The sequence below is a fragment of the Asparagus officinalis genome, chromosome 4, assembly GCF_001876935.1.
Source record: "Asparagus officinalis chromosome 4, Aspof.V1, whole genome shotgun sequence".
Taxonomy (NCBI): Eukaryota; Viridiplantae; Streptophyta; class Magnoliopsida; order Asparagales; family Asparagaceae; genus Asparagus; species Asparagus officinalis.
In genome coordinates this window covers 2,410,592-2,429,276 of record NC_033797.1, presented here as the reverse complement: position 1 = coordinate 2,429,276, position 18,685 = coordinate 2,410,592, and the positions used below count along the sequence as shown (strand labels likewise).

Genomic DNA, 18,685 nt, shown 5'->3' with positions numbered 1-18,685 from the left:
GGTCAAAGGCTTTGCCGCGGCAGTATGGACTACCGCGGTTGAATGAAGAATTTGCCTGATTCAACTCCCGAGTATTTTTTGTTTTGGGAATCCAAACCTTGCAGTTCTTTGATGATTTTTCAAACACCATTTCTTTCTTCCCTTCTTGCTTTTGTTGACGAAGGGCACGATTACGAGCGGCGTTTATACGACGCTTTTGTATATGTTCTTTGAGAGTTGAACGTGCTCTTTTGACGAGGGTCCATTCCTCCGTCGTAAGTTGTGCAGAAATGTAGTTGAACGTGCTCTTTTGACGAGGGTCCATTCCTCCGTCGTAAGTTGTGCAGAAATGTGAGTGTTCTGTCCTTGGGGCAACTGGTTCACTTTTTGCTTCCTCGACTTTAAGTCCGTATAGTAATGGACTCCGTCGGTTTGTTTAAAGCCTTTGCCAATTGACAAGCACGACGTTGACGTTGTCTCTGACGAGCCCTCTTCGTCAATACCGGAGCATTTTGGTTTAAAGACCCCTGAACTGGTGAAGGGTCATTTGGAGCAGAGATGTCGCAGGTAGATTCCTTAGCCATGACTTGGCAAGAATCTTCATCTGCGGTCTTCATCTGAATTGAAGACTTGGGAACTTTCTTGGAAGAGGAAATCTTCCTGCACTTGCGAGGCGAGGGAGATTTTGAAGATGAGGATGACAGGTACTCCTCGAATTTTGCCTGATCGAACTCATATTCGATCTCTTCAGTGACTATGATCTTGATCGGCTGCGACACTGCGGCCTCGGCGGCGAGGCCGCTGGCTCCCACTGTGGTCGCCAGTTTGTTTTCAGCGAAAGTTGTTTCCATTGTCGATTCCATTAAAACTTCAGTCGTTTACAGAAAATTACAATGAAAATAAACAAAAATGACAACTCTCGAGAAAATAACACAGAAATTGTTTATCAACTCCTGCTTTTGTGGGACTTTGCCTGTGCCGTGAGTGCTTTGGCTCGTGGACCACCGATTCACAGATCGTGAGGGTGTTTAGGGATCCTTCCTTCGTTTATCAAAGTAAGGATTTGAAAGCGAGTATCTTATCGATGTAAGATATTCACTCTTCCAAAGATCAAGTCTGAGCTTAGATCTCTAGGAATCACCAAATGATATTTGTCAAAGGGTGAAAATTCTCTCTTTCTTCCTCAAAATCACCAAAAGCTTAAGCCTTTTCTGCTCCAATCTGCTCTCTGTCATTTATTTCATGTCTAGGGAGGTATTTATAGGGGTATGAATGCATAACAGTGGAAACGGGGGCGAGATAACTGACCAAACAAATGCTCTTTGGCCGCGTCAGTCAAGCCGTGGCTATTGGCGCGGCAGTGTGGGCTGCCGCGGCTAAAGGGGCAGTTACACCCACGTTCCCTCGTGTTTGAAACTGTTCTTCCTCGAACTTTAACCACATTTCTCGTGGTTTAACTGCTTGTCCACGTCAGCACACGTTCTATTTCTGATATGCCGCCACGTGGGCTTCAAAAAAAATCATCGTATAACTGCTTATTTAACTATCGTGGCAACTCTCTATAATAGCCGCGGCACCATAGGCTAACACGCCTTAGCCGCGGCACCATGGGCTGCCGCGCCTTAGCCGCGGCACCATGTACTGCCTGTTGGTGTGTATATTGTTCTTTCATGTTGTCTCGCTTCCTTTGAATGATCCCCTCTGATTAAGAGAATGGCGTTCATCGTCTTCTCTTTGTCTTGAGTGGTATTTGGATGTCTGTAAGCATTTTTTGACGCCTACAGGGGTGTCTTAGCTTAGGCTGAGACAACTCGTTTTGCGCGCTTGTCCGTTTCCATCGCAACTTCTTCATCCGAACTCAGATTTGAGTGATTCAAAGTGCGTTGGAAAGCCGGCGAAGAGATCTACAAGCTCCGATGATTGGATCATTATGGAGTAAACTGGGACATGAGGGGCACTTCGCCTTTTGTAAGCGACGCGGGGCTCCCGATCAGTTCGTATCCTCGTTATTCTGAAACTCCGTTGCTTCACATAGTTCGTCAATTCACTTCAAGCGTTAATCGACATCAATCAAGCTTCTGTAACTCGAATAATGAAGTTCATCGTCTTCTCTTTGTCTCGAGCTGCGTGCGGGGATTCATAGGCAATTTTTGACGTCTATAGATACCCCCTTCAAAGTGTTTCAGTCTCGTTTTTTTTATAGATGAGGCTGAAATACTTTGGATATGATCGGTCCAACCTTCAGTTGGTGTAAAAGGACCTGTTGTTAGCTTTAATTCTTGACTCCTTCGATTTTCAATCTATTCGATGTTTTGACGAATAGCTGAAGTTCTTCTGGCGCTGCGTTTATCGTCTAGCCGTCGTCGAAATGTTGAATCAAAGCCGGTGAGTTTATTTTGGCTCGCATCGTCAAGTTGACTTTGAATTGACTATCTTCATCACGATATATTGATTCGTGTTGACTTTTACTGCAACGCGTTGACTAGTATTGACCTAGGGTTACGCATTGACCGGCGTTGACTTTTCATCGCAACGCGTTGATTGGCGTTGACTTTTGGTTGCAACGCGTTGACTGGCGTTGACCTAGGGTTACGCATTGACCGGCGTTGACCTAGGGTTTCGGATCGCCCGACGTTGACTTTTGGTCGCAACGCGTTGACTGGCGTTGACCTAGGATTACGCGTTGACCGGCGTTGACCTAGGGTTTTGGATCGTCCGACGTTGACTTTTGGTCGTAACGCGTTGACTGACGTTGACCTAGGGTTACGCGTTGACCGGTGTTGACCTAGGGTTTCGGATTGTCCGCCGTTGACTGGTGAGATTTTCATCCGAATGTCCGATGACTAACGAAAATGAGCGAAACGAGTAAAAATCGGATCATGAGGCCAATGGGCCGAGACACCTAAGTGTCTCCTATATCTTTTTTTTGTCTTTTGTGTTGTGTACTTTTCCCCTCTTTCAAAATTTTCAAAAGAGAGTCCTTTCCCCCTCTAAACTTCCTCTTCTTATCCAAACACCATTGTTCTCCTTCTTCAAGAACTCCCCATCCATTAAAACACTTATCTTTAAAAACCCTCCACCAAAAAAAAAAAAAAAAAATCAGATTTCTTCCTCTCTCTCTTGGCCGAATTTTTTTTCTCCCTTCAAAGCTAGGGTTTTTCTTCATCTTCAAGCTCAAGGAAAGCTTCTTGATTTGGGTAAGTTTTCATTCAAAATTCTCTTATTTTTTAAGAAAGATTGTAACTTTATGCTTGTAATGAGGGTATGCCATGAATTCATATGCAAGGATCATAGCTTTTGTTCTCATGAGTTAGGTTTTGTGAAAAAGATAGGATCTTGATGATGGATTGTGTGTGTGGACCAAGATTTGGGGGTGGTTTTATGCAAAAGTGCAATATGGCCGAAATTTGAGGGCCTTTTGTGCAAAAGTGGACTGAAGTTTGAGGACTTTTGTGCAAAAGTGGATTGAAATTTGGGACTGAAATTTCACACTTATTTGGCCAAACTTTGAGGGGTATTTTCATGCAAAAGAATCAACATTGTTGAGGGGTTTAATTGCAAAAGGCAACCGAATATTGTAAAGGGGTTTATTTGCAAAAGGGCTAAAATTTTATGACTGAAATTTCAAGGGTTTAGACCACAAACCCATGACCAAAAATTTGAGAAGAGTGCAAACTAGACCAAAATTTGTGGAGGGGTTTATTTGCAAAATTGACCAAATTTTATAAAAGGGTTTATTCGTAAAATTAGCTGAGATTGTGAGATATCGAGGATGTTAGTTGAACAAACACGATGATCATGGCCCAAATTCGAATGCGTCCATGACTAGAATTTAGTCTCAAACATGAGGGGTATTTTGGATATTTCACCAAAAATTCATCATGAGGGTTTATACTGCAATTTGAGCCCCTTTTTTGCATGCACAAAACTCATAGGTTTAATTAGACTTCAACTATAAAATCCTATTCTTTTTATAGGACTTTAGTTAAAGTTCTTAATTTCCCTTTTAATTTTCGGGCACCCGGATTTATGATTGTACCTGATCCGTTGATTTTCATTGCAGGTTATCCATGTCTCCGCGCCGACCGCGATTCCATAGGAGTCACTCCTCTTTACAGCATAGCGAGAGGGAGATTCCCATAGCATTCTCTCCCGCGGCATTCTCTTTCGGGGGTGAGCATTTGTGCTTTCTGTACCCCCGTTTGACCCCTTCACGGGTCATTCGGGAAGAACCGACGTCCTCCTTCGCGGGGATCAAGGTTTCAGGAGATTTGTGGTTCTGTCATGCCCTCGTTTGGCCTCCTTCGCGGGTCATTTGGGAAGAATTGACGTCCTCCTTCGCGAGGATCGAGGTTTTAGGAGATTTGTTTTGCTTGGTCAATTCAAGTCTTCCGGCATATTGGGACGATTTCGTGTTGTATTACACTGTGTAGGTCGAGGCGTGATGATGCATACCGCTCTTCCAGTGTAGGACATTCAAAATCGTCTCGCCAATTGCTCAATGAATGATCCTATCTCGCCATCTTGTGAGATGAATTTGATCATTGTGTAATTCATGGATAATTTTCTGATTCTACCCTTGTTGTCACAGTTGAATTCCCGCGGACTGTCTTCCCCCTCATGCTACTAGTGGTTGCAGTGAGGAGATTTTTTCTTCTGTTGCTGATAGGCAGGCCATTGGTCCGACTCTTCAGTTTGATAGGAGCCGTTCTGAGGAATCCTGTCATTTGATACGAGATGGGGGACGTCGTTCATTACGCCAGTTGATCACTGATGCCCCCTTTACTGCAGACTCCATCTCCACTCAGGCTTTAGAGAAGCCCGGTTATTTATTTGGAGATCATGTTAAGGATCCGACTAGGTTGACTCTTGCCGACGAGCACTGGTTGAACAATGATGAAGGAGCCATTCTTTACATTCCTTCCATTCTCCGCCAGCATTCCTTTGCTCATTTGGAGATGCAGACTGTACAGCGCCAGATGTCCTGGAATCTTACAGATGATCGTGACCGAGTTCATTGCGGATTTATCTCCCACCATAAACCCCAGATTCCGATAGGTATAATTATATTCACGGTCTTCGACCAGGGATTCTGGGTCTTGACACCACACCCCCAGACGAGGTGTCAGCAGCTGCTCCTACTGTGAGGAATCGTTTGGCCAAGCTTGGGAGGTTTTGGAAAATAATAAAGGTATTCTATCATCCAGATCCCTAATTTATATGATTTTCTTTGCTCTTTTTGAGATTTATAGAACTCCGGATGCTATATAATTCTTGTAAATGGTAGGGTGTTGTTTTCGTTTGCTTCTATTTATTATTTGGTTCCAGATTAGCATTATTTACTATATTAAATGCTAGTTTATTGCTGAATTATGATAATTTGTATACTTTTTGAGCTAAATTTTGGCTTTCTTTACAAATCAGTAGTTGTTGCATGCTTTTCACTGTAGTTTAATGGATTGGTTGTGGAAAGGATTTATGTGTGTTTTATTTTGTACATTGTTAATTTATACTTCGTGTTGATGTGTACTACACTAAGGTTGAGATGCTACAAGTAATTTTGTTGCTCGAGTCTTTTTGCGTAAGTACCCATCAAGTCAACCATATTTTCATATTTACCCTCAAACTTGTCTATTTGGTCACTCGCCCTTATATTTTTTAGAAACTGAACAATTCTATCCCGACCCTTCCATTTAGTATTGTCAATTTGAAAGCAGTATCGATAATTTGATTTCTTCATTTTCTGATCGATTCTTCTCTTGGCTTGGGCTTTTGGGCTTTGTTGAGAGATGAGATTTTGGGCTTTTATTCAATATTTCTTTATTAACCTGAAATTTAAGATAAACATAATTATTAGTGTTATATTTATTCATGTTAAATAGATAATGAAGATATAAAATTATAATAAAAATATGATTATCAAATACCCCACAAACTTTTGCTAGTCCTCTAGCAAAGAAAGAAATCAAAAATTCTAACTCACTTTCGTAGGAATCGCGATTGTATTTAGCGCATACAATAAGTCTTTAAACCCCTAGGTTATCCTAGTGGACGAGTTGTAGTCTCGTGAGGGTTTGTAGTGAATATATCCACAAATTTCAATTATTTTGCCAATTCAAAGAAGTTAGTGAGTAATTAATTTACTTGATATATTTAAACATTCTTCTTGAAGCTAGTTATTACCCAAGAAAACGTTTTTATATATAACTCTAAGGTAAATCTCCTAGAAAATCTTTTCATTATAGCTATACAAAACCAAGTCCAACTTACAAATTTAATTAAAAGTTTTGAAACGAACATGCTAACATTTTATTTTAAATAACTTTGAAGTCTCTTAATAAAAATCATGTTTCAAGACCATATATACAAATATAACTATATATATATATAAACATTATTATTATTATTATTATTATTATTATTATTATTATTATTTATACTGTTTATTTTTTGGTGATTTTTTTATTTTATTGGGCTTTCTAAGTGACCATTTTGCGAGTTTTGGGCCAATGAATCCCAACCCAATTAGTCTCAGATCATTAAGTATGAAAATACTCCTGGAGTTTAATTACTCAGTCAACTTAGACTTTACAAAATAGAATCATCTTGAATTCAAGAGGTTTTTTTCTTTATTATATATATATAGTAAAACTCCTATCCACTTAAACTTAAGTGGATAGGAGGCATTGTCCACCAAACTTTTTATCTACTCATCTTGTCTCAAGATTTCGTGAACGCACGGATCGCTTGACGGTGGTTGGTAGTACGCGGGACGCTTGGGACTAGGTGGTGAGTGCGCGGAATTGTCGGTGAGCGCACGGGACGCTTGGTTCGCCGTTCCAATGACCATTGAGCGTACGGGCTACTTGACGGTGGCCGATGAATACGCGGGCCGCTTGGATGAACCTTCTCGACTTGGATGATGACATTTATCGCCTCTCTTCATCTCGAGCCGTATTCAGGAACCTACAGGCATTTTTAGACGTTTACAGATACCCCCTCCAAAGTGTTTCAGCCTCATTTCTTTAGAGAGGAGTCTGAGATACTTTGGACGTGATAGGCCCACATCTTCAGTCGGTGTTAAGGGACCTATAACCGATTTCAGTTCCTGACTTCTCCACATTTCAGTCTATTCAGTATTTTGTCAAACAGTTGAAATTCTTCCGGTGCTGCGTTTATCGCCTGACCGTTTTTGAAGTCTCGAATCGGAATTGGTGAGTTGATTTTGGCTCGTTTTGTTGAGTTGACATTGCCTGGCGTTGACCTAGGGTTACGCATCGATTGGTGCTGACCTTCATCGCAACGCGTTGATCGGCGTTGACCTAGGGTTACGCGTTGACCTGCGTTGACCTTATGGTTTCGTATTGATCGGCGTTGACCCTCATTGCAATGCGTTGACCTACGTTAACCTAAGGAGAACCAGTTTATACTCGTGTACTCCTGGGAGTTTCGGGAATCAGTTTAACCTCGTGTACCCGTCGGAGGTTGCCGGGTTATCCTTAAGAATATTACGCGTAATATTTTCTAGGAACTTCCCGTCAAAAGTGAGAAACACTTTAGTTTCGTATTCCCGTTGGAGTATTTATACAGGCGTCGAATACGTCGAAAAACATCTGAAAAGGGGGTCAAAGTGTATATAAATTGTTCCCGAATCTTTCTACACGTTCGAGCCGACATTTCGCGCCTCATACGCATGTGAACCACAAAAGATACTTGTAATTTAGGTTCAGATCGGTTCAGGCTTTTAAAAATCCCCCAAGACCGACTTCATCATGGCCTTTTCTTCTTCTCTAGCCCCCCCCCCCCCTTTTTTGTTTTGAGTTCTCCCTCCCCAAGAACTCCATCCTCTTCTCCTTCAAAGCCTTTAACCCCTTCCTCTTCAAAGCTTCAAAGCCTTCATCTTCTTCCTTCCAAGCTATCATCTTCTCCAAGGCTTCAAGCAAGGCAAGTTGGGTTCGGAGGATCTTAGGCTTCATCATCAACAAGGCTTTCTTTTCAACACTTCTTCAAGCTTTGGTAACAACCTCTCTTCAATTTGGTTCCTTTCTCTTGAACCCTCCAAATTTTAAAACCCTAATTTCTTGATTTGTGGGAAAACTCAAATCTTTATTTTTTTGTTCTTGAAAGTTGGCCAAAAATGTGGGCTTGGATTCTCTCACCTTTGATTTCACTACTTGCTTAATTTCATGTATATGTATATGGCCGAAATTGTTGAGGATGTTGTTGTCAAATTGACCGAACTTTTGGAGGTTTTATATGCAAATTTAGGGTCGAAATTATGGGGGTTTATGTGTTAAAAAGGTGGCTGAAATTTGAGGGTGTTATGTGTAAAAAAAGGCTGAAATTTGATGGTGTTATGTGTAAAAATAGGGCTAAAATTTGAGGGTGTTATGTGTAAAAATAGGGCTGAAATTTGAAGGTGTTATGTATAAAAATAGGACTGAAATTTGGATGCCTTTACCCTTGAATTTTATGCAAATCTCGATCTTATGTATATGGCCGAAAAAATATTTGTTGAACCTATACATGGCTGAAAAATTGTTGAGCTTTTGGTTTAATGTGTGGTCGAAAAGCTCCTCGAACCTGTACATGACCCAACTCTTGACCGAACTCTTCTGTGGTTTGAACTTGTATATGATTCGAATTCGAATTTGTATATAGCCGAGCTCTTTTGTCTTTTGATTCTTGTATGTGCCTTGGATCCGAATTTGTACATGATCGAATGATTTAAATCCGTACTTGTACATAGCCGAATGACCTATGTATGACCGAGGCCTTTGATTGTTGTCCATAACCATGTATATAACTTGAAATTTAAGTCGATGCTCATGTCTTGGTGATGGTGATGGCTTGCTTGATTCATAAGATCGTGGTCTTTGGTTTGAGGAATAGCCGTTGGACTTTGTTTGATTTGTATATCTTATTTTCCTCTCGCTTTAACTTGAATGGGGGATGTCGTATATGTTTAATCAGACCTTCAACTGGAAAATTCTATTTTGTAGAATTTCAATCGAAGATTCACAATTTTCTTTTTTAACATTATACTGTTTGGGTGGAAAACTTGTTTCTTTGATGAGCCCATTACAGCTTCAAACACTTACAATAAACTCAAAAAATAGCCTTTTTATAAGACTTTAAAATCAAAAGTTATAATTTTCTCTCAAACTACAAGCAATAGAAGTTTATCGCCTATTGCTTGTGCGGGATCGTTGCCGGTATCGGGGTTTATCCGTGGACCGCCTACGGATCAGGATCTGGTGAGCAGAAGTTTGGATAATCAGTGCTTTCGCTTCACGAAGGAAGTGATTGCAACAGCGGCGATTTTGACTAAGCAAAATCACGGCTCTTCTCGGGATTTAAGACTAAGCTTAAATCCGGAGGAGGATGAGATGAGTCGCAGATCTCTCGAACTCTTACTTTGTTGAAGAACTCTGCCAAGATCTGCTAACTCTCTGAAATTCGTGCTCCAATCTCCAATTTGACAGCACTTCGTCCTCTTGATTTCCAGATCTCAAAAAATGAACACTAGAGCTCTTATTTATAGGCTTGGTTGACACTTCGTCCTCTTGATTTCCAGATCTCAAAAAATGAACACTAGAGCTCTTATTTATAGGCTTGGTTGATGGTTTCTTCAGATCAAAACAAGGGATCCTCTCTATCTTCAGTTAGCAACTGCATAACCAATTTATCAGAGCAGTTGGAACTCCCAAATCCCGAAAGAATCCATAAAAGAACCGAAAAAACTGATTCTGGTCGATTCACCGAAGTGGCTCGGTCATGGCCGAGCCACCAAATGGTGGTCACTGGTCTGACCGGACTGTTTCGACGCGTCCCGGTCGCCAGAGGCTTTCGTGGTTTTCTAGAGTTCGGCTCGTTCCGTCGTTTGTATGTATCTCATTGCTTCGCCGATCGGTACGCTTCCTCGATTTGCTTTGCGCGTTTTGTGAACGCGCGGATCGTTTTGACGGTGGCTGGGCTAATTTTTAGGTTAGTTGGCTTGTCGTTCCGATGGTCAGCGAATGCGCGGGTTACTTCGAACTGGCTAATGAGTGCGCGGGCCAATTAGAAATAGCATGTGAGCGCACGAGACACCTGGTTCATCATTCCGGTGACCGTTGAGCGTACGGGCCACTTGGTTGAATCTTCTCAATTTGAATGACGATGTTTATCGCCTCCTCTTCATCTTGAGCCGTATATGAGAACTTATAGGCATTTTAGACACCTACAGATACCCCCTCCAAAGTGTTTCAGCCTCATTCCTTTAAAGAGGAGTCTGAAATACTTTGGATGTGATAGTCCTATACCTTCAGTCGGTATTAAAGGACCTATAACCGATTTCAGTTCTTGACTTCTCCACATTTCAGTCTGTTCAGTGTTTTATCGAACAGTTGTAATGCTTCCGGCGCTGCGTTTATCGTCTGTCTGTTGCCGAAGTCTCGAATCGGAATTTGGTGAGTTAATTTTGGCTCGTCTCGCTGAGTTGACTTTTGGATTAATTATCTGCATCGCAACGCGTTAACCGGCGTTGACCTAGGGCTACGCGTTGATTCACGTTGACCTTAGGGTTTCGAATCGATCTACGTTGACTCTTATTGCAACGCGTTGACCGGCGTTGACCTAGGGCTACGCGTTGATCCGCGTTGACCTTAGGGTTTCGTGTCGATCAACGTTGACTCTCATCGCAACACGTTGACCGGCGTTGACCTAGGGTTACGCGTTGATCCGCATTGACCTTAGGGTTTCGTGTCGATCGACGTTGACTCTCTTACAACGCGTTGACCGGCGTTGACCTAAGGTTACGCGTTGACCGGCGTTGACCTTAGGGTTTCGCGTTAACGTGAGGAGAACCAGTTTATACTCGTGTACTCCTGGGAGTTTCGGGAATTAGTTTAGCCTCGTGTACCCATCTGAGGTTGACGGGTTATACTTAAAAATATTATGCATAATATTTTTCAGGAACTTTCCGTCAATGGTGGGAAATAGTTTAGACTCGTATTCTCATTGGAGTATGAATACAGGCGTCGAATACGCCGAAAAATACCCGAAAAGAGGTTCAAAGTGTATATAAATTGTTCCCGAATCTTTCTACACGTTCGAGCCAACATTTCGCGCCTCATACGCATGTGAACCATCAAAAGACACTTGTGATTTGGGCATGATTTAAACTGGTTCGGTTCAGACTGGTCTGGTTCGGACCAGTCCGGTTCATATGGGTTCGGTTCACTTGGGTCCAATTCACTTAAAATTCACCCAACTTAAAGAAAACTGACCCTCCTCTTTCTTTTCTTCCTCTTCTGTTCGGTGTTGACAGAATTTCCGTCCCCCCCTTTTGTTGCTCGGTTTTAAGTTCTTCCTCCCCAAGAACTCTCCCTCATCAAGAGTTCTAAAGCTTTTAAACCCATCTTCTTCAAGGCCTTCAACCCCTTCTTTCTAAGCCTTCTTCATCTCCAAGGTTTTCAAGCAAGGCAAGGAGGATTTTGATCTTCATTGACAACAAAGTTTCCTCTTCAAAGATTCTTCAAGCTTCGGTAAGAATCCTTCTCCTTCATGGCTTTTAATTTGGTTCTTTTCTTTTGAATCCTCCAAATTTCAAAACCCTAGTTTTTGATTTGGGGGAAAATTCAACTATTGATTTTTTTGTCCTTGAAAGTTGGCCGAAAATTGGATATGGATTCCCTCACCCTTGATCTTAAAAAAAAATTAATCTTGTACATATGTAGATGGCCGAAATTTGAGGGGTATTTATGCAAGAATGGGCTGAAATTTTGGGGGTTTATGTGTAAAATTTGGGGAATTTGAGGGTGTTTTTGGCCAAAATTTTGAGGGTTTTATGTGCAAAAAGTGGGCTGAAAACAAGGCTGAAATTTGTGGGGGTTTATGTGCAACAAGTGGGCTGAAATTTGAAGAGTTTTATGTAAAAATAGGACTGAAATTTTGGGGATTTATGTGTAAAAATAGCTGAAATTGTTGAAGGTGTTATGTGTAATAATGAGGCTGAAATTTGGAGGGTTTTTGTGCAAATTTGGGGCTGAAATTTTGGGGGGTTGTATGTGCAAATATGGGCTGAAATTTTGGGGCTAAAAGTGCAAATATGGGCTGAAATTTTTGGGGGTGTATGTGCAAACTTAAACTGAAATTGTTGGGTGTTTTCTCTTTGTATATGTGAATTTTTGCCGTAGGAATTTCTTGTGTCGAACCCATATATGCACGATTCTGAAACTCAATTTAATATCCATGTTTCTAGTTTCGGACGATTCCGTAGGCTTGTGAATCAACATGTTGAGGTGGTCGAGACCCTGTGCTTGACTTCGCAACCTTCAACTCGATTCTCCTTTCTTTCACCTTGAATGATATATATATTACGTAGGTTTTATTGGATTTTTTAACTGAAAAATCCTAAATTTTAGAATTTCAGTTAAATATCGCAATTTCCCTTTTGATTATTGGACTGTTAATTCGTCGATCTCAATATATCTGAACCACTAATTTCTCTTGCAGATTAGCTATGTCGACGAAGAAGTCACGTACCGCGAGGGGTCGTTCTGCTACCTAGTCACCCGAGCCCAAACCTTTCAGTTGCACCGGTATAACGTTGTCATTTCTCTTATTTACAACTTTAATATTAACATTGCATCTTGCATCCCCACTTTGTTCTTCTTGGTGAGGCAATTGGGAAGATCCGTCACCCTCCTTCGTGAGTGTGCCCGCTTCATAGCCGTGTCTCGCTTGGTCGAAGCACGCCTACATTAATTTGGGGCGATTTCACTGGTATAGAGCCGTCACTCTCCTTCGTGGGCGTGGCCGCTTCATAGCCGTGTTTCGCTTGGTCAAAACACGCTTAAAATTAATTTAGGGCGATTTCACCGGTATAGAGCCGTCACTCTCCTTCGTGGGCGTGGTCGCTTCATAGCCGTGTTTCGCTTAGTCAAAACACGCTTAAATTAATTTAGGGCGATTTCATCGGTATAGAGCCGTCACCCTCCTTCGTGGGCGTGACCGCTTCATAGCCGTGTTTCGCTCGGTCAAAGCACGCCTAAATTAACAAGCACCTTTTCTTCTTCCTTTTTTTTTTGCTTGGAAACCCACATGGATGTATTATATATGATATCCACATTTTGTTCTCCTTAGTGAGGCAATCGGGAAGAGCCGTCATTCTCCTTCGTGGGTGTGGCCATTTCATAGCCGTGTTTTGCTTGGTCAACACACGCCTAAATTAACTTGGGGCGATTTCACATTGTATCGCATCGCGCGGGGTAAGGTATGTTGTCGCATTGTTGTGCGATAGCATACTTTATCTTGTGCGCGCGTAATATCGTTGAAACCGTCTCACCAATTACAGGATCGTGACTCTATCTCACCGTATTGTGAGATCAACGCCTGTTTAGATAACCAGAAAACTTCATAATTACATTTCGCCAATGCGGTGGAAGGCCGCTATGGCGAGGCTTATGCTTCTGCCAACGACCCTATGCTCATTCCGGTTATCCCCCAGTTTGCTCCGGGTGCACCTAAAGAACTTCCCCCACTAATTCACGCGAGATCGTCGTACCTTACGGTAATTGATTACCGACGTACCTCTGGTTGAAGACGTTAACTCCATTCATCCCCTAAAGAAGCCAGATTATCTATTTGGCGACTCTGTTGAGGACCCGATCATCGTGTCTCTCAAAGCTGAGCAATGGTTACATAAGGATGAATGGGGCTTTTTATATATCCCTTATATTCCTCGTCATAGCTCATTGATTGAACTACGACGATAGGCTGTTAAACGAGAGATGTCGTGGGATCTGACGGAGGAACGTGAACGTGTCCATTGTGAATACATCACTCATCATTTCGCTCCTGGTTCAAGTAACAGAAATCGTGTCACCGGATTGCATCCCGGTGTATTGGGATTGAATGACCCGCCACGTGGTGAGATATGTGCGGTTGCTAACACTCTGAAGAATCGCCTCGCAAGACTTGGGAGAGAAATGCCTGCCAATAACTACAGATGTTATGGTTCGGTCCATTCTTCAGATAAATTTTAGTGGTCTCGCCTAACCAACTATATGCTCGCTCGATGGGGTGAAGAATTGAAGGCCAGCAGATTGTACGCGGCCGTTCGTGCCACTATGTATGAGCTGACTATCAGCGTTCCCCACTTCCTTGCGTTGATGGAGCTTTACAATCCCAACACAAATACATTTCTGACGAAGCGCGGGGAATTGGGATTAGCTCTTCATGAGATGAATAAGGTTTCGGGTTTGCCCATGGGGAATATGTTATACCAAGAATATTTCCCTTCGAATCGGGAGTTACGTTAGTTGAAGTCGACTACCCCGAATCGCTACGACACTTTGTGAGATCTCACATGTCATTACTACACAGCTTTGGTAGGTGTCGACCCAGTATTGAAGAGGACCAAACCGCAAATCACTTTGAAAAGATTTGCAAATTATTTATTCAGAAATCTAGAAAGCAATTCTGGAGAAGCGGTTTGTGAGCTGAGGCCATCGACTTCGGCGGAGATTAATGAGTTAATTAAGAAGTCTGACGCGCATTCCTACACCACTGTCGGTATCGAGGATGATTTTCCTGCTGGGACCAAGTTTCACACATTCTTATGGCATACTTTGAAGCCTATTCACCCGATGACTCTGTTGGCTGGTTATCTTACCATTTGGCTAAAGAAATACGTAGTCTCATATCAACCCACGGATGTTCTGCCCGTGGAGGTATTTTACCCCGCTGTTCAGTTGGCTCACCGGAAAAATCTTTCTCTCCTCCCGGCAATGATCGTCGATATCCACCGTGGTCTTCGCAAATGATTAGTACTTTCACTCAGGAAGGAAGTAAGCCAAGTGCTGTAATCCAAACAGCCAAGGTGGAGCTGCCCTACACTTACCTGATAGTGTGGTTTGTTCTTCACCGCCCTGATATGATGGATGCACCAAAGGTTGCGAACCAATCCGTCCCCTTGCTGCAACTGATAGAAGATTGTAAATGGAAAGGATGAGGGTTCTTAGACATACGGAAACGACTGCAAGACCATAAATGCTGGGTTGTCTCGACATGTTTCCCTCGATTTTCGGGTCGTTATGGTGATTCCTTGGTTGACATGGAGAAATCTGGTACCGGTCGGACCTGCCTTGACACTGGGTGCTTTGATTGGCTAGTGAACATCAGGCCAGGTTATGTGGTTTTCCGAGTAAAGAACTACTGCTACATAGAACCGTATCTACCATGCAGGTTCGCACAACAACTTGGGTATGATCAGATATATGTTGAGAATCCAAGTTCAGGACTCCGGACTCGTGGTGGCCTAGTAGACGGTGCCCGGGCGTGGTTGTGGAATGTTACGGGTTGCACTGGCGCCAGGTTTAGTCTTCCGGATGCTGAACGCCAACTGGAACTTACCTTCTTATATTGCCGTTGGTTATTAGCGGCCAATGAGTCCGTCACGGTGAAGCCAATTGCCGAGTTGGCAGCCGAGGCAGCAGCTCGGATTGCTACCCAAATGGTTTATGAGGCTGAGTACCAGAAGAGGAAAGGCAAAGAACTCGCCGGTCCTTCTACAGATAAGGAACAAGAGGACGATCCCTTCTTTTTTGAAGAAGAATGTTCAGATGCAGATGTTGTCAGCGGTAAGGCTAAAGCGGCAGACCGTGATGAAGAGGAACTCGACACAGGTTTGTTAGTGCCCTTCTTCGCAGAGCTATTGGATCTGGCAGTAGCCAATCAAATTCGGGCGCCAGGTTTAGTCTTCCGGATGCTGAACGCCAACTGGAACTTACCTTCTTATATTGCCGTTGGTTATTAGCGGCCAATGAGTCCGTCACGGTGAAGCCAATTGCCGAGTTGGCAGCCGAGGCAGCAGCTCGGATTGCTACCCAAATGGTTTATGAGGCTGAGTACCAGAAGAGGAAAGGCAAAGAACTCGCCGGTCCTTCTACAGATAAGGAACAAGAGGACGATCCCTTCTTTTTTGAAGAAGAATGTTCAGATGCAGATGTTGTCAGCGGTAAGGCTAAAGCGGCAGACCGTGATGAAGAGGAACTCGACACAGGTTTGTTAGTGCCCTTCTTCGCAGAGCTATTGGATCTGGCAGTAGCCAATCAAATTCGCCGACTTAAGACCCGAAAAAGGTGGAAAGCTTTACCCACTTATCCTCACAAAATGTTTAAAATTCCAGGTCTAGGCTCTGAAGGAGGAAAGGAAGTGAAAGGTCGTCGCTTTACTTGCACTAGTTCTCGGACCGTGGCTCGAATTGATCCCTTAATTGAACCATGTGCTGAATCCATACCGAGTATACCTGCGGATCCTGACGAGACACGACCTTGTAAACGTCAGAAGATGACTTTGAGGCGACGCGTCACATCGTCAGTTCCCAACGCAGAACCACTCGGTGACATACCCATTGTTGGGGGAGGTAATGTTCCAACTCTTGTTATTTTTTCAACCTTTTCTTCTACCAAACTTTAGATTCAGCGAATTTTCTATTCCAGAAGGTCATGATGAAGACTCAATGATGTACAATCCTCCTTCTCCTGACTTAGACTTTTTTAGAGGGTCATGCTTCGCGCCACAAACAGATAAGGCCGTGAATCAGGATCTAACAGGTATCGAAACAAATATGGCACCTGGAGCTGGTGAAGGTATCGTTGTAAGATCTGATTTGTCTGCGGTGATTGCTAGCCCAGGTACCCCTATTACCGGTAGTACAACTTTTAGATGGCAATCTCGGGTATTAAACGACTCAGAATTCGTCCCTCCCCCCTATTACCGGTAGTACAACTTTTAGATGGCAATCTCGGGTATTAAACGACTCAGAATTCGTCCCTCCTCTAATTGCTTATATGCTTCTGGCTTAGATGGCAATCTCGGGTATTAAACGACTCAGAATTCGTCCCTCCTCTAATTGCTTATATGCTTCTGGCTTTTTTAGAAAAGCTACAAGAGGCGATTGTTGACGTTGGGGGTTGAAGAGCAGGTCGTCACTACCGAAGGTGAATTTAATTCTCTCACATTGCTAATTTTCACTTCTCTTTCCATGTCTTAACACTTAGAATTTTCTTCAGATGTTCCAATGGAAGGCCTGAATGATACAGAAACCTTTCATCATGCAACTAATGCACCTCCGTCTAATCCCATACAGGACCCTTCAGGTTGTGGTGACAGGCTACTTGATGACATGCTGTTAGAACAAACTCGCCGAGATGTTACCGAACCGGTCATCGAAGCTGTTGAACCAATTATTGAAATTGTTGAACCGGTCATCGAAGCTGGTTCTTCTGTGGGTATGAATTTTGTCCTTTTATGAAAATTATTCCCTTATCGGTTTCACTTTAATCCTTAAGGGAGTCATACTTGTAGGACCAGTCGTTAAGACTGATGCAACTACTATTGTTGGGATATCTGACGATCCTGAGGGTCTTGATCTCTTGCTGTTGGCAGGAACTATCATAGAAACTCAGTCGTCAGTGGCCCAAACTCAGCACACGATCCTAGCAACCGAGATGACTACTGCAGCTGCGGGGGTCAGTCCGGTTGAACAAATCGTCGGACCAACTGAAAAGGTTGATACATCGACGGTTGTTGCTTTTGTGGCGCCTTCGCCAGTTCATGAGGTTGTGCAGGTAGAATCAAGTGTTGGAAATCCAGCTGAGGGGACTTCTGTCGGTCTTGGTAAGCTCTACACCGAAGATTGAAGATACTCAAGTCAATATTCTGAAATGTTTGATTCCTATTTTTTTACAGGGATTTCGCTCCAACTCTCTGATCTTGTCAAAGCGCTATTGTTAGATGACGATCCGAACCAGATTGTCCTTTGTACGGAAGTTAGTAGCTTTTTCACTTTCGTGGGCAAGATGATTGACAAACTCCTCCATAGTGGGACCTCTTTCCGTCAATTCAGACCATTCCTCGATCGCAAATTATCCTTAATAGAGAAAATCGGATCGCCACACTTGTCACGAGCTATTGCTGATGACTTGACTCGTCCGGAGCGTGATTTTCAAAAGCTTAAAGAATTCCGAGATACAGGTGCTCCTTCGTACATAGCTGCTCAGATGGAATCTCGGCTGAAAGCGTGGCGCGATGCCCAGGCATTGGTTGAACCTGAAGTTCAAGTGCGCCAAAGTAAGGTAAATAAGATGAAAGCCGTTCTTGACAACAAGTTACAAACTCTGCAGAATATCAAGTCCTCCCTCGTATCAAGTGTTGGCAAGATAGCGCAAGTCAAACAAGAGCTTCAAGCGGAAGAAGAGACTTGGGAACTCTTAGAAATGACAAGGGTTAACGAAGAACGTAACCAAGAGATCGCGTCTAGAGAGTTGAAACTCTCGGAACAGGAGCTGACCAAGGCAAAAGAAGAGGCCGCAAGGATGTTATCTGCCAACGAAGAATCTATGAAGGCTACATTGCAGGAAGAGCTCAAGCAAGCCTATGTGGAAGAGTTGTCGCAGTTAAAGCAACAAGTTCTTAACCATAAACTTCGTGTAGAATGACCATGACTTTTGTACCTGCAAACTCAATTTTTATTAATAGAAGATATTTCTCTTTTTTTTCGTTCATTATACCTCTTTTATTATGATGTCTTATTCTGTGTGGAATAATTAACCATAACAATTGTGGGATTTTTGGCAAACCCCAGCCTTCAACGGGTTTGATGAGCCTTTACCGACTACCGTTTGAGTCGGGCTAGCATACAGATTGTTTTGGTCCG

General features: G+C 42.8%; 2 protein-coding genes across 4 annotated transcripts in view; both read left to right on the top strand.

Annotated features, from left to right (window-relative positions):
• LOC109836346 overlaps positions 1–18,685 on the top strand; it is a 47,014-nt gene that overhangs the window by 14,181 nt on the left and 14,148 nt on the right. The window contains exons 7-8 of one of the 3 annotated variants that reach the window (XM_020404216.1): positions 4,043–4,152; positions 4,571–5,469. In XM_020404216.1, coding sequence (XP_020259805.1) covers positions 4,043–4,078 — 36 coding nt within the window. In that variant the 3' untranslated portion in view covers positions 4,079–4,152; positions 4,571–5,469. Of the gene's footprint in view, positions 1–4,042; positions 4,153–4,570; positions 5,470–12,477; positions 12,564–18,685 lie in introns of those variants that run through there. The other 2 variants (XM_020404210.1, XM_020404214.1) reach the window with 2 other exon arrangements.
• LOC109836345 lies at positions 12,570–18,533 on the top strand. The gene is made up of 5 exons (XM_020404208.1): positions 12,570–15,339; positions 15,717–16,661; positions 16,907–17,258; positions 17,416–17,646; positions 17,719–18,533. Exons 3-5 carry the CDS (start codon positions 17,048–17,050, stop codon positions 18,465–18,467), a joined length of 1,191 nt encoding a protein of 396 aa, XP_020259797.1. The 5' UTR covers positions 12,570–15,339; positions 15,717–16,661; positions 16,907–17,047; the 3' UTR covers positions 18,468–18,533.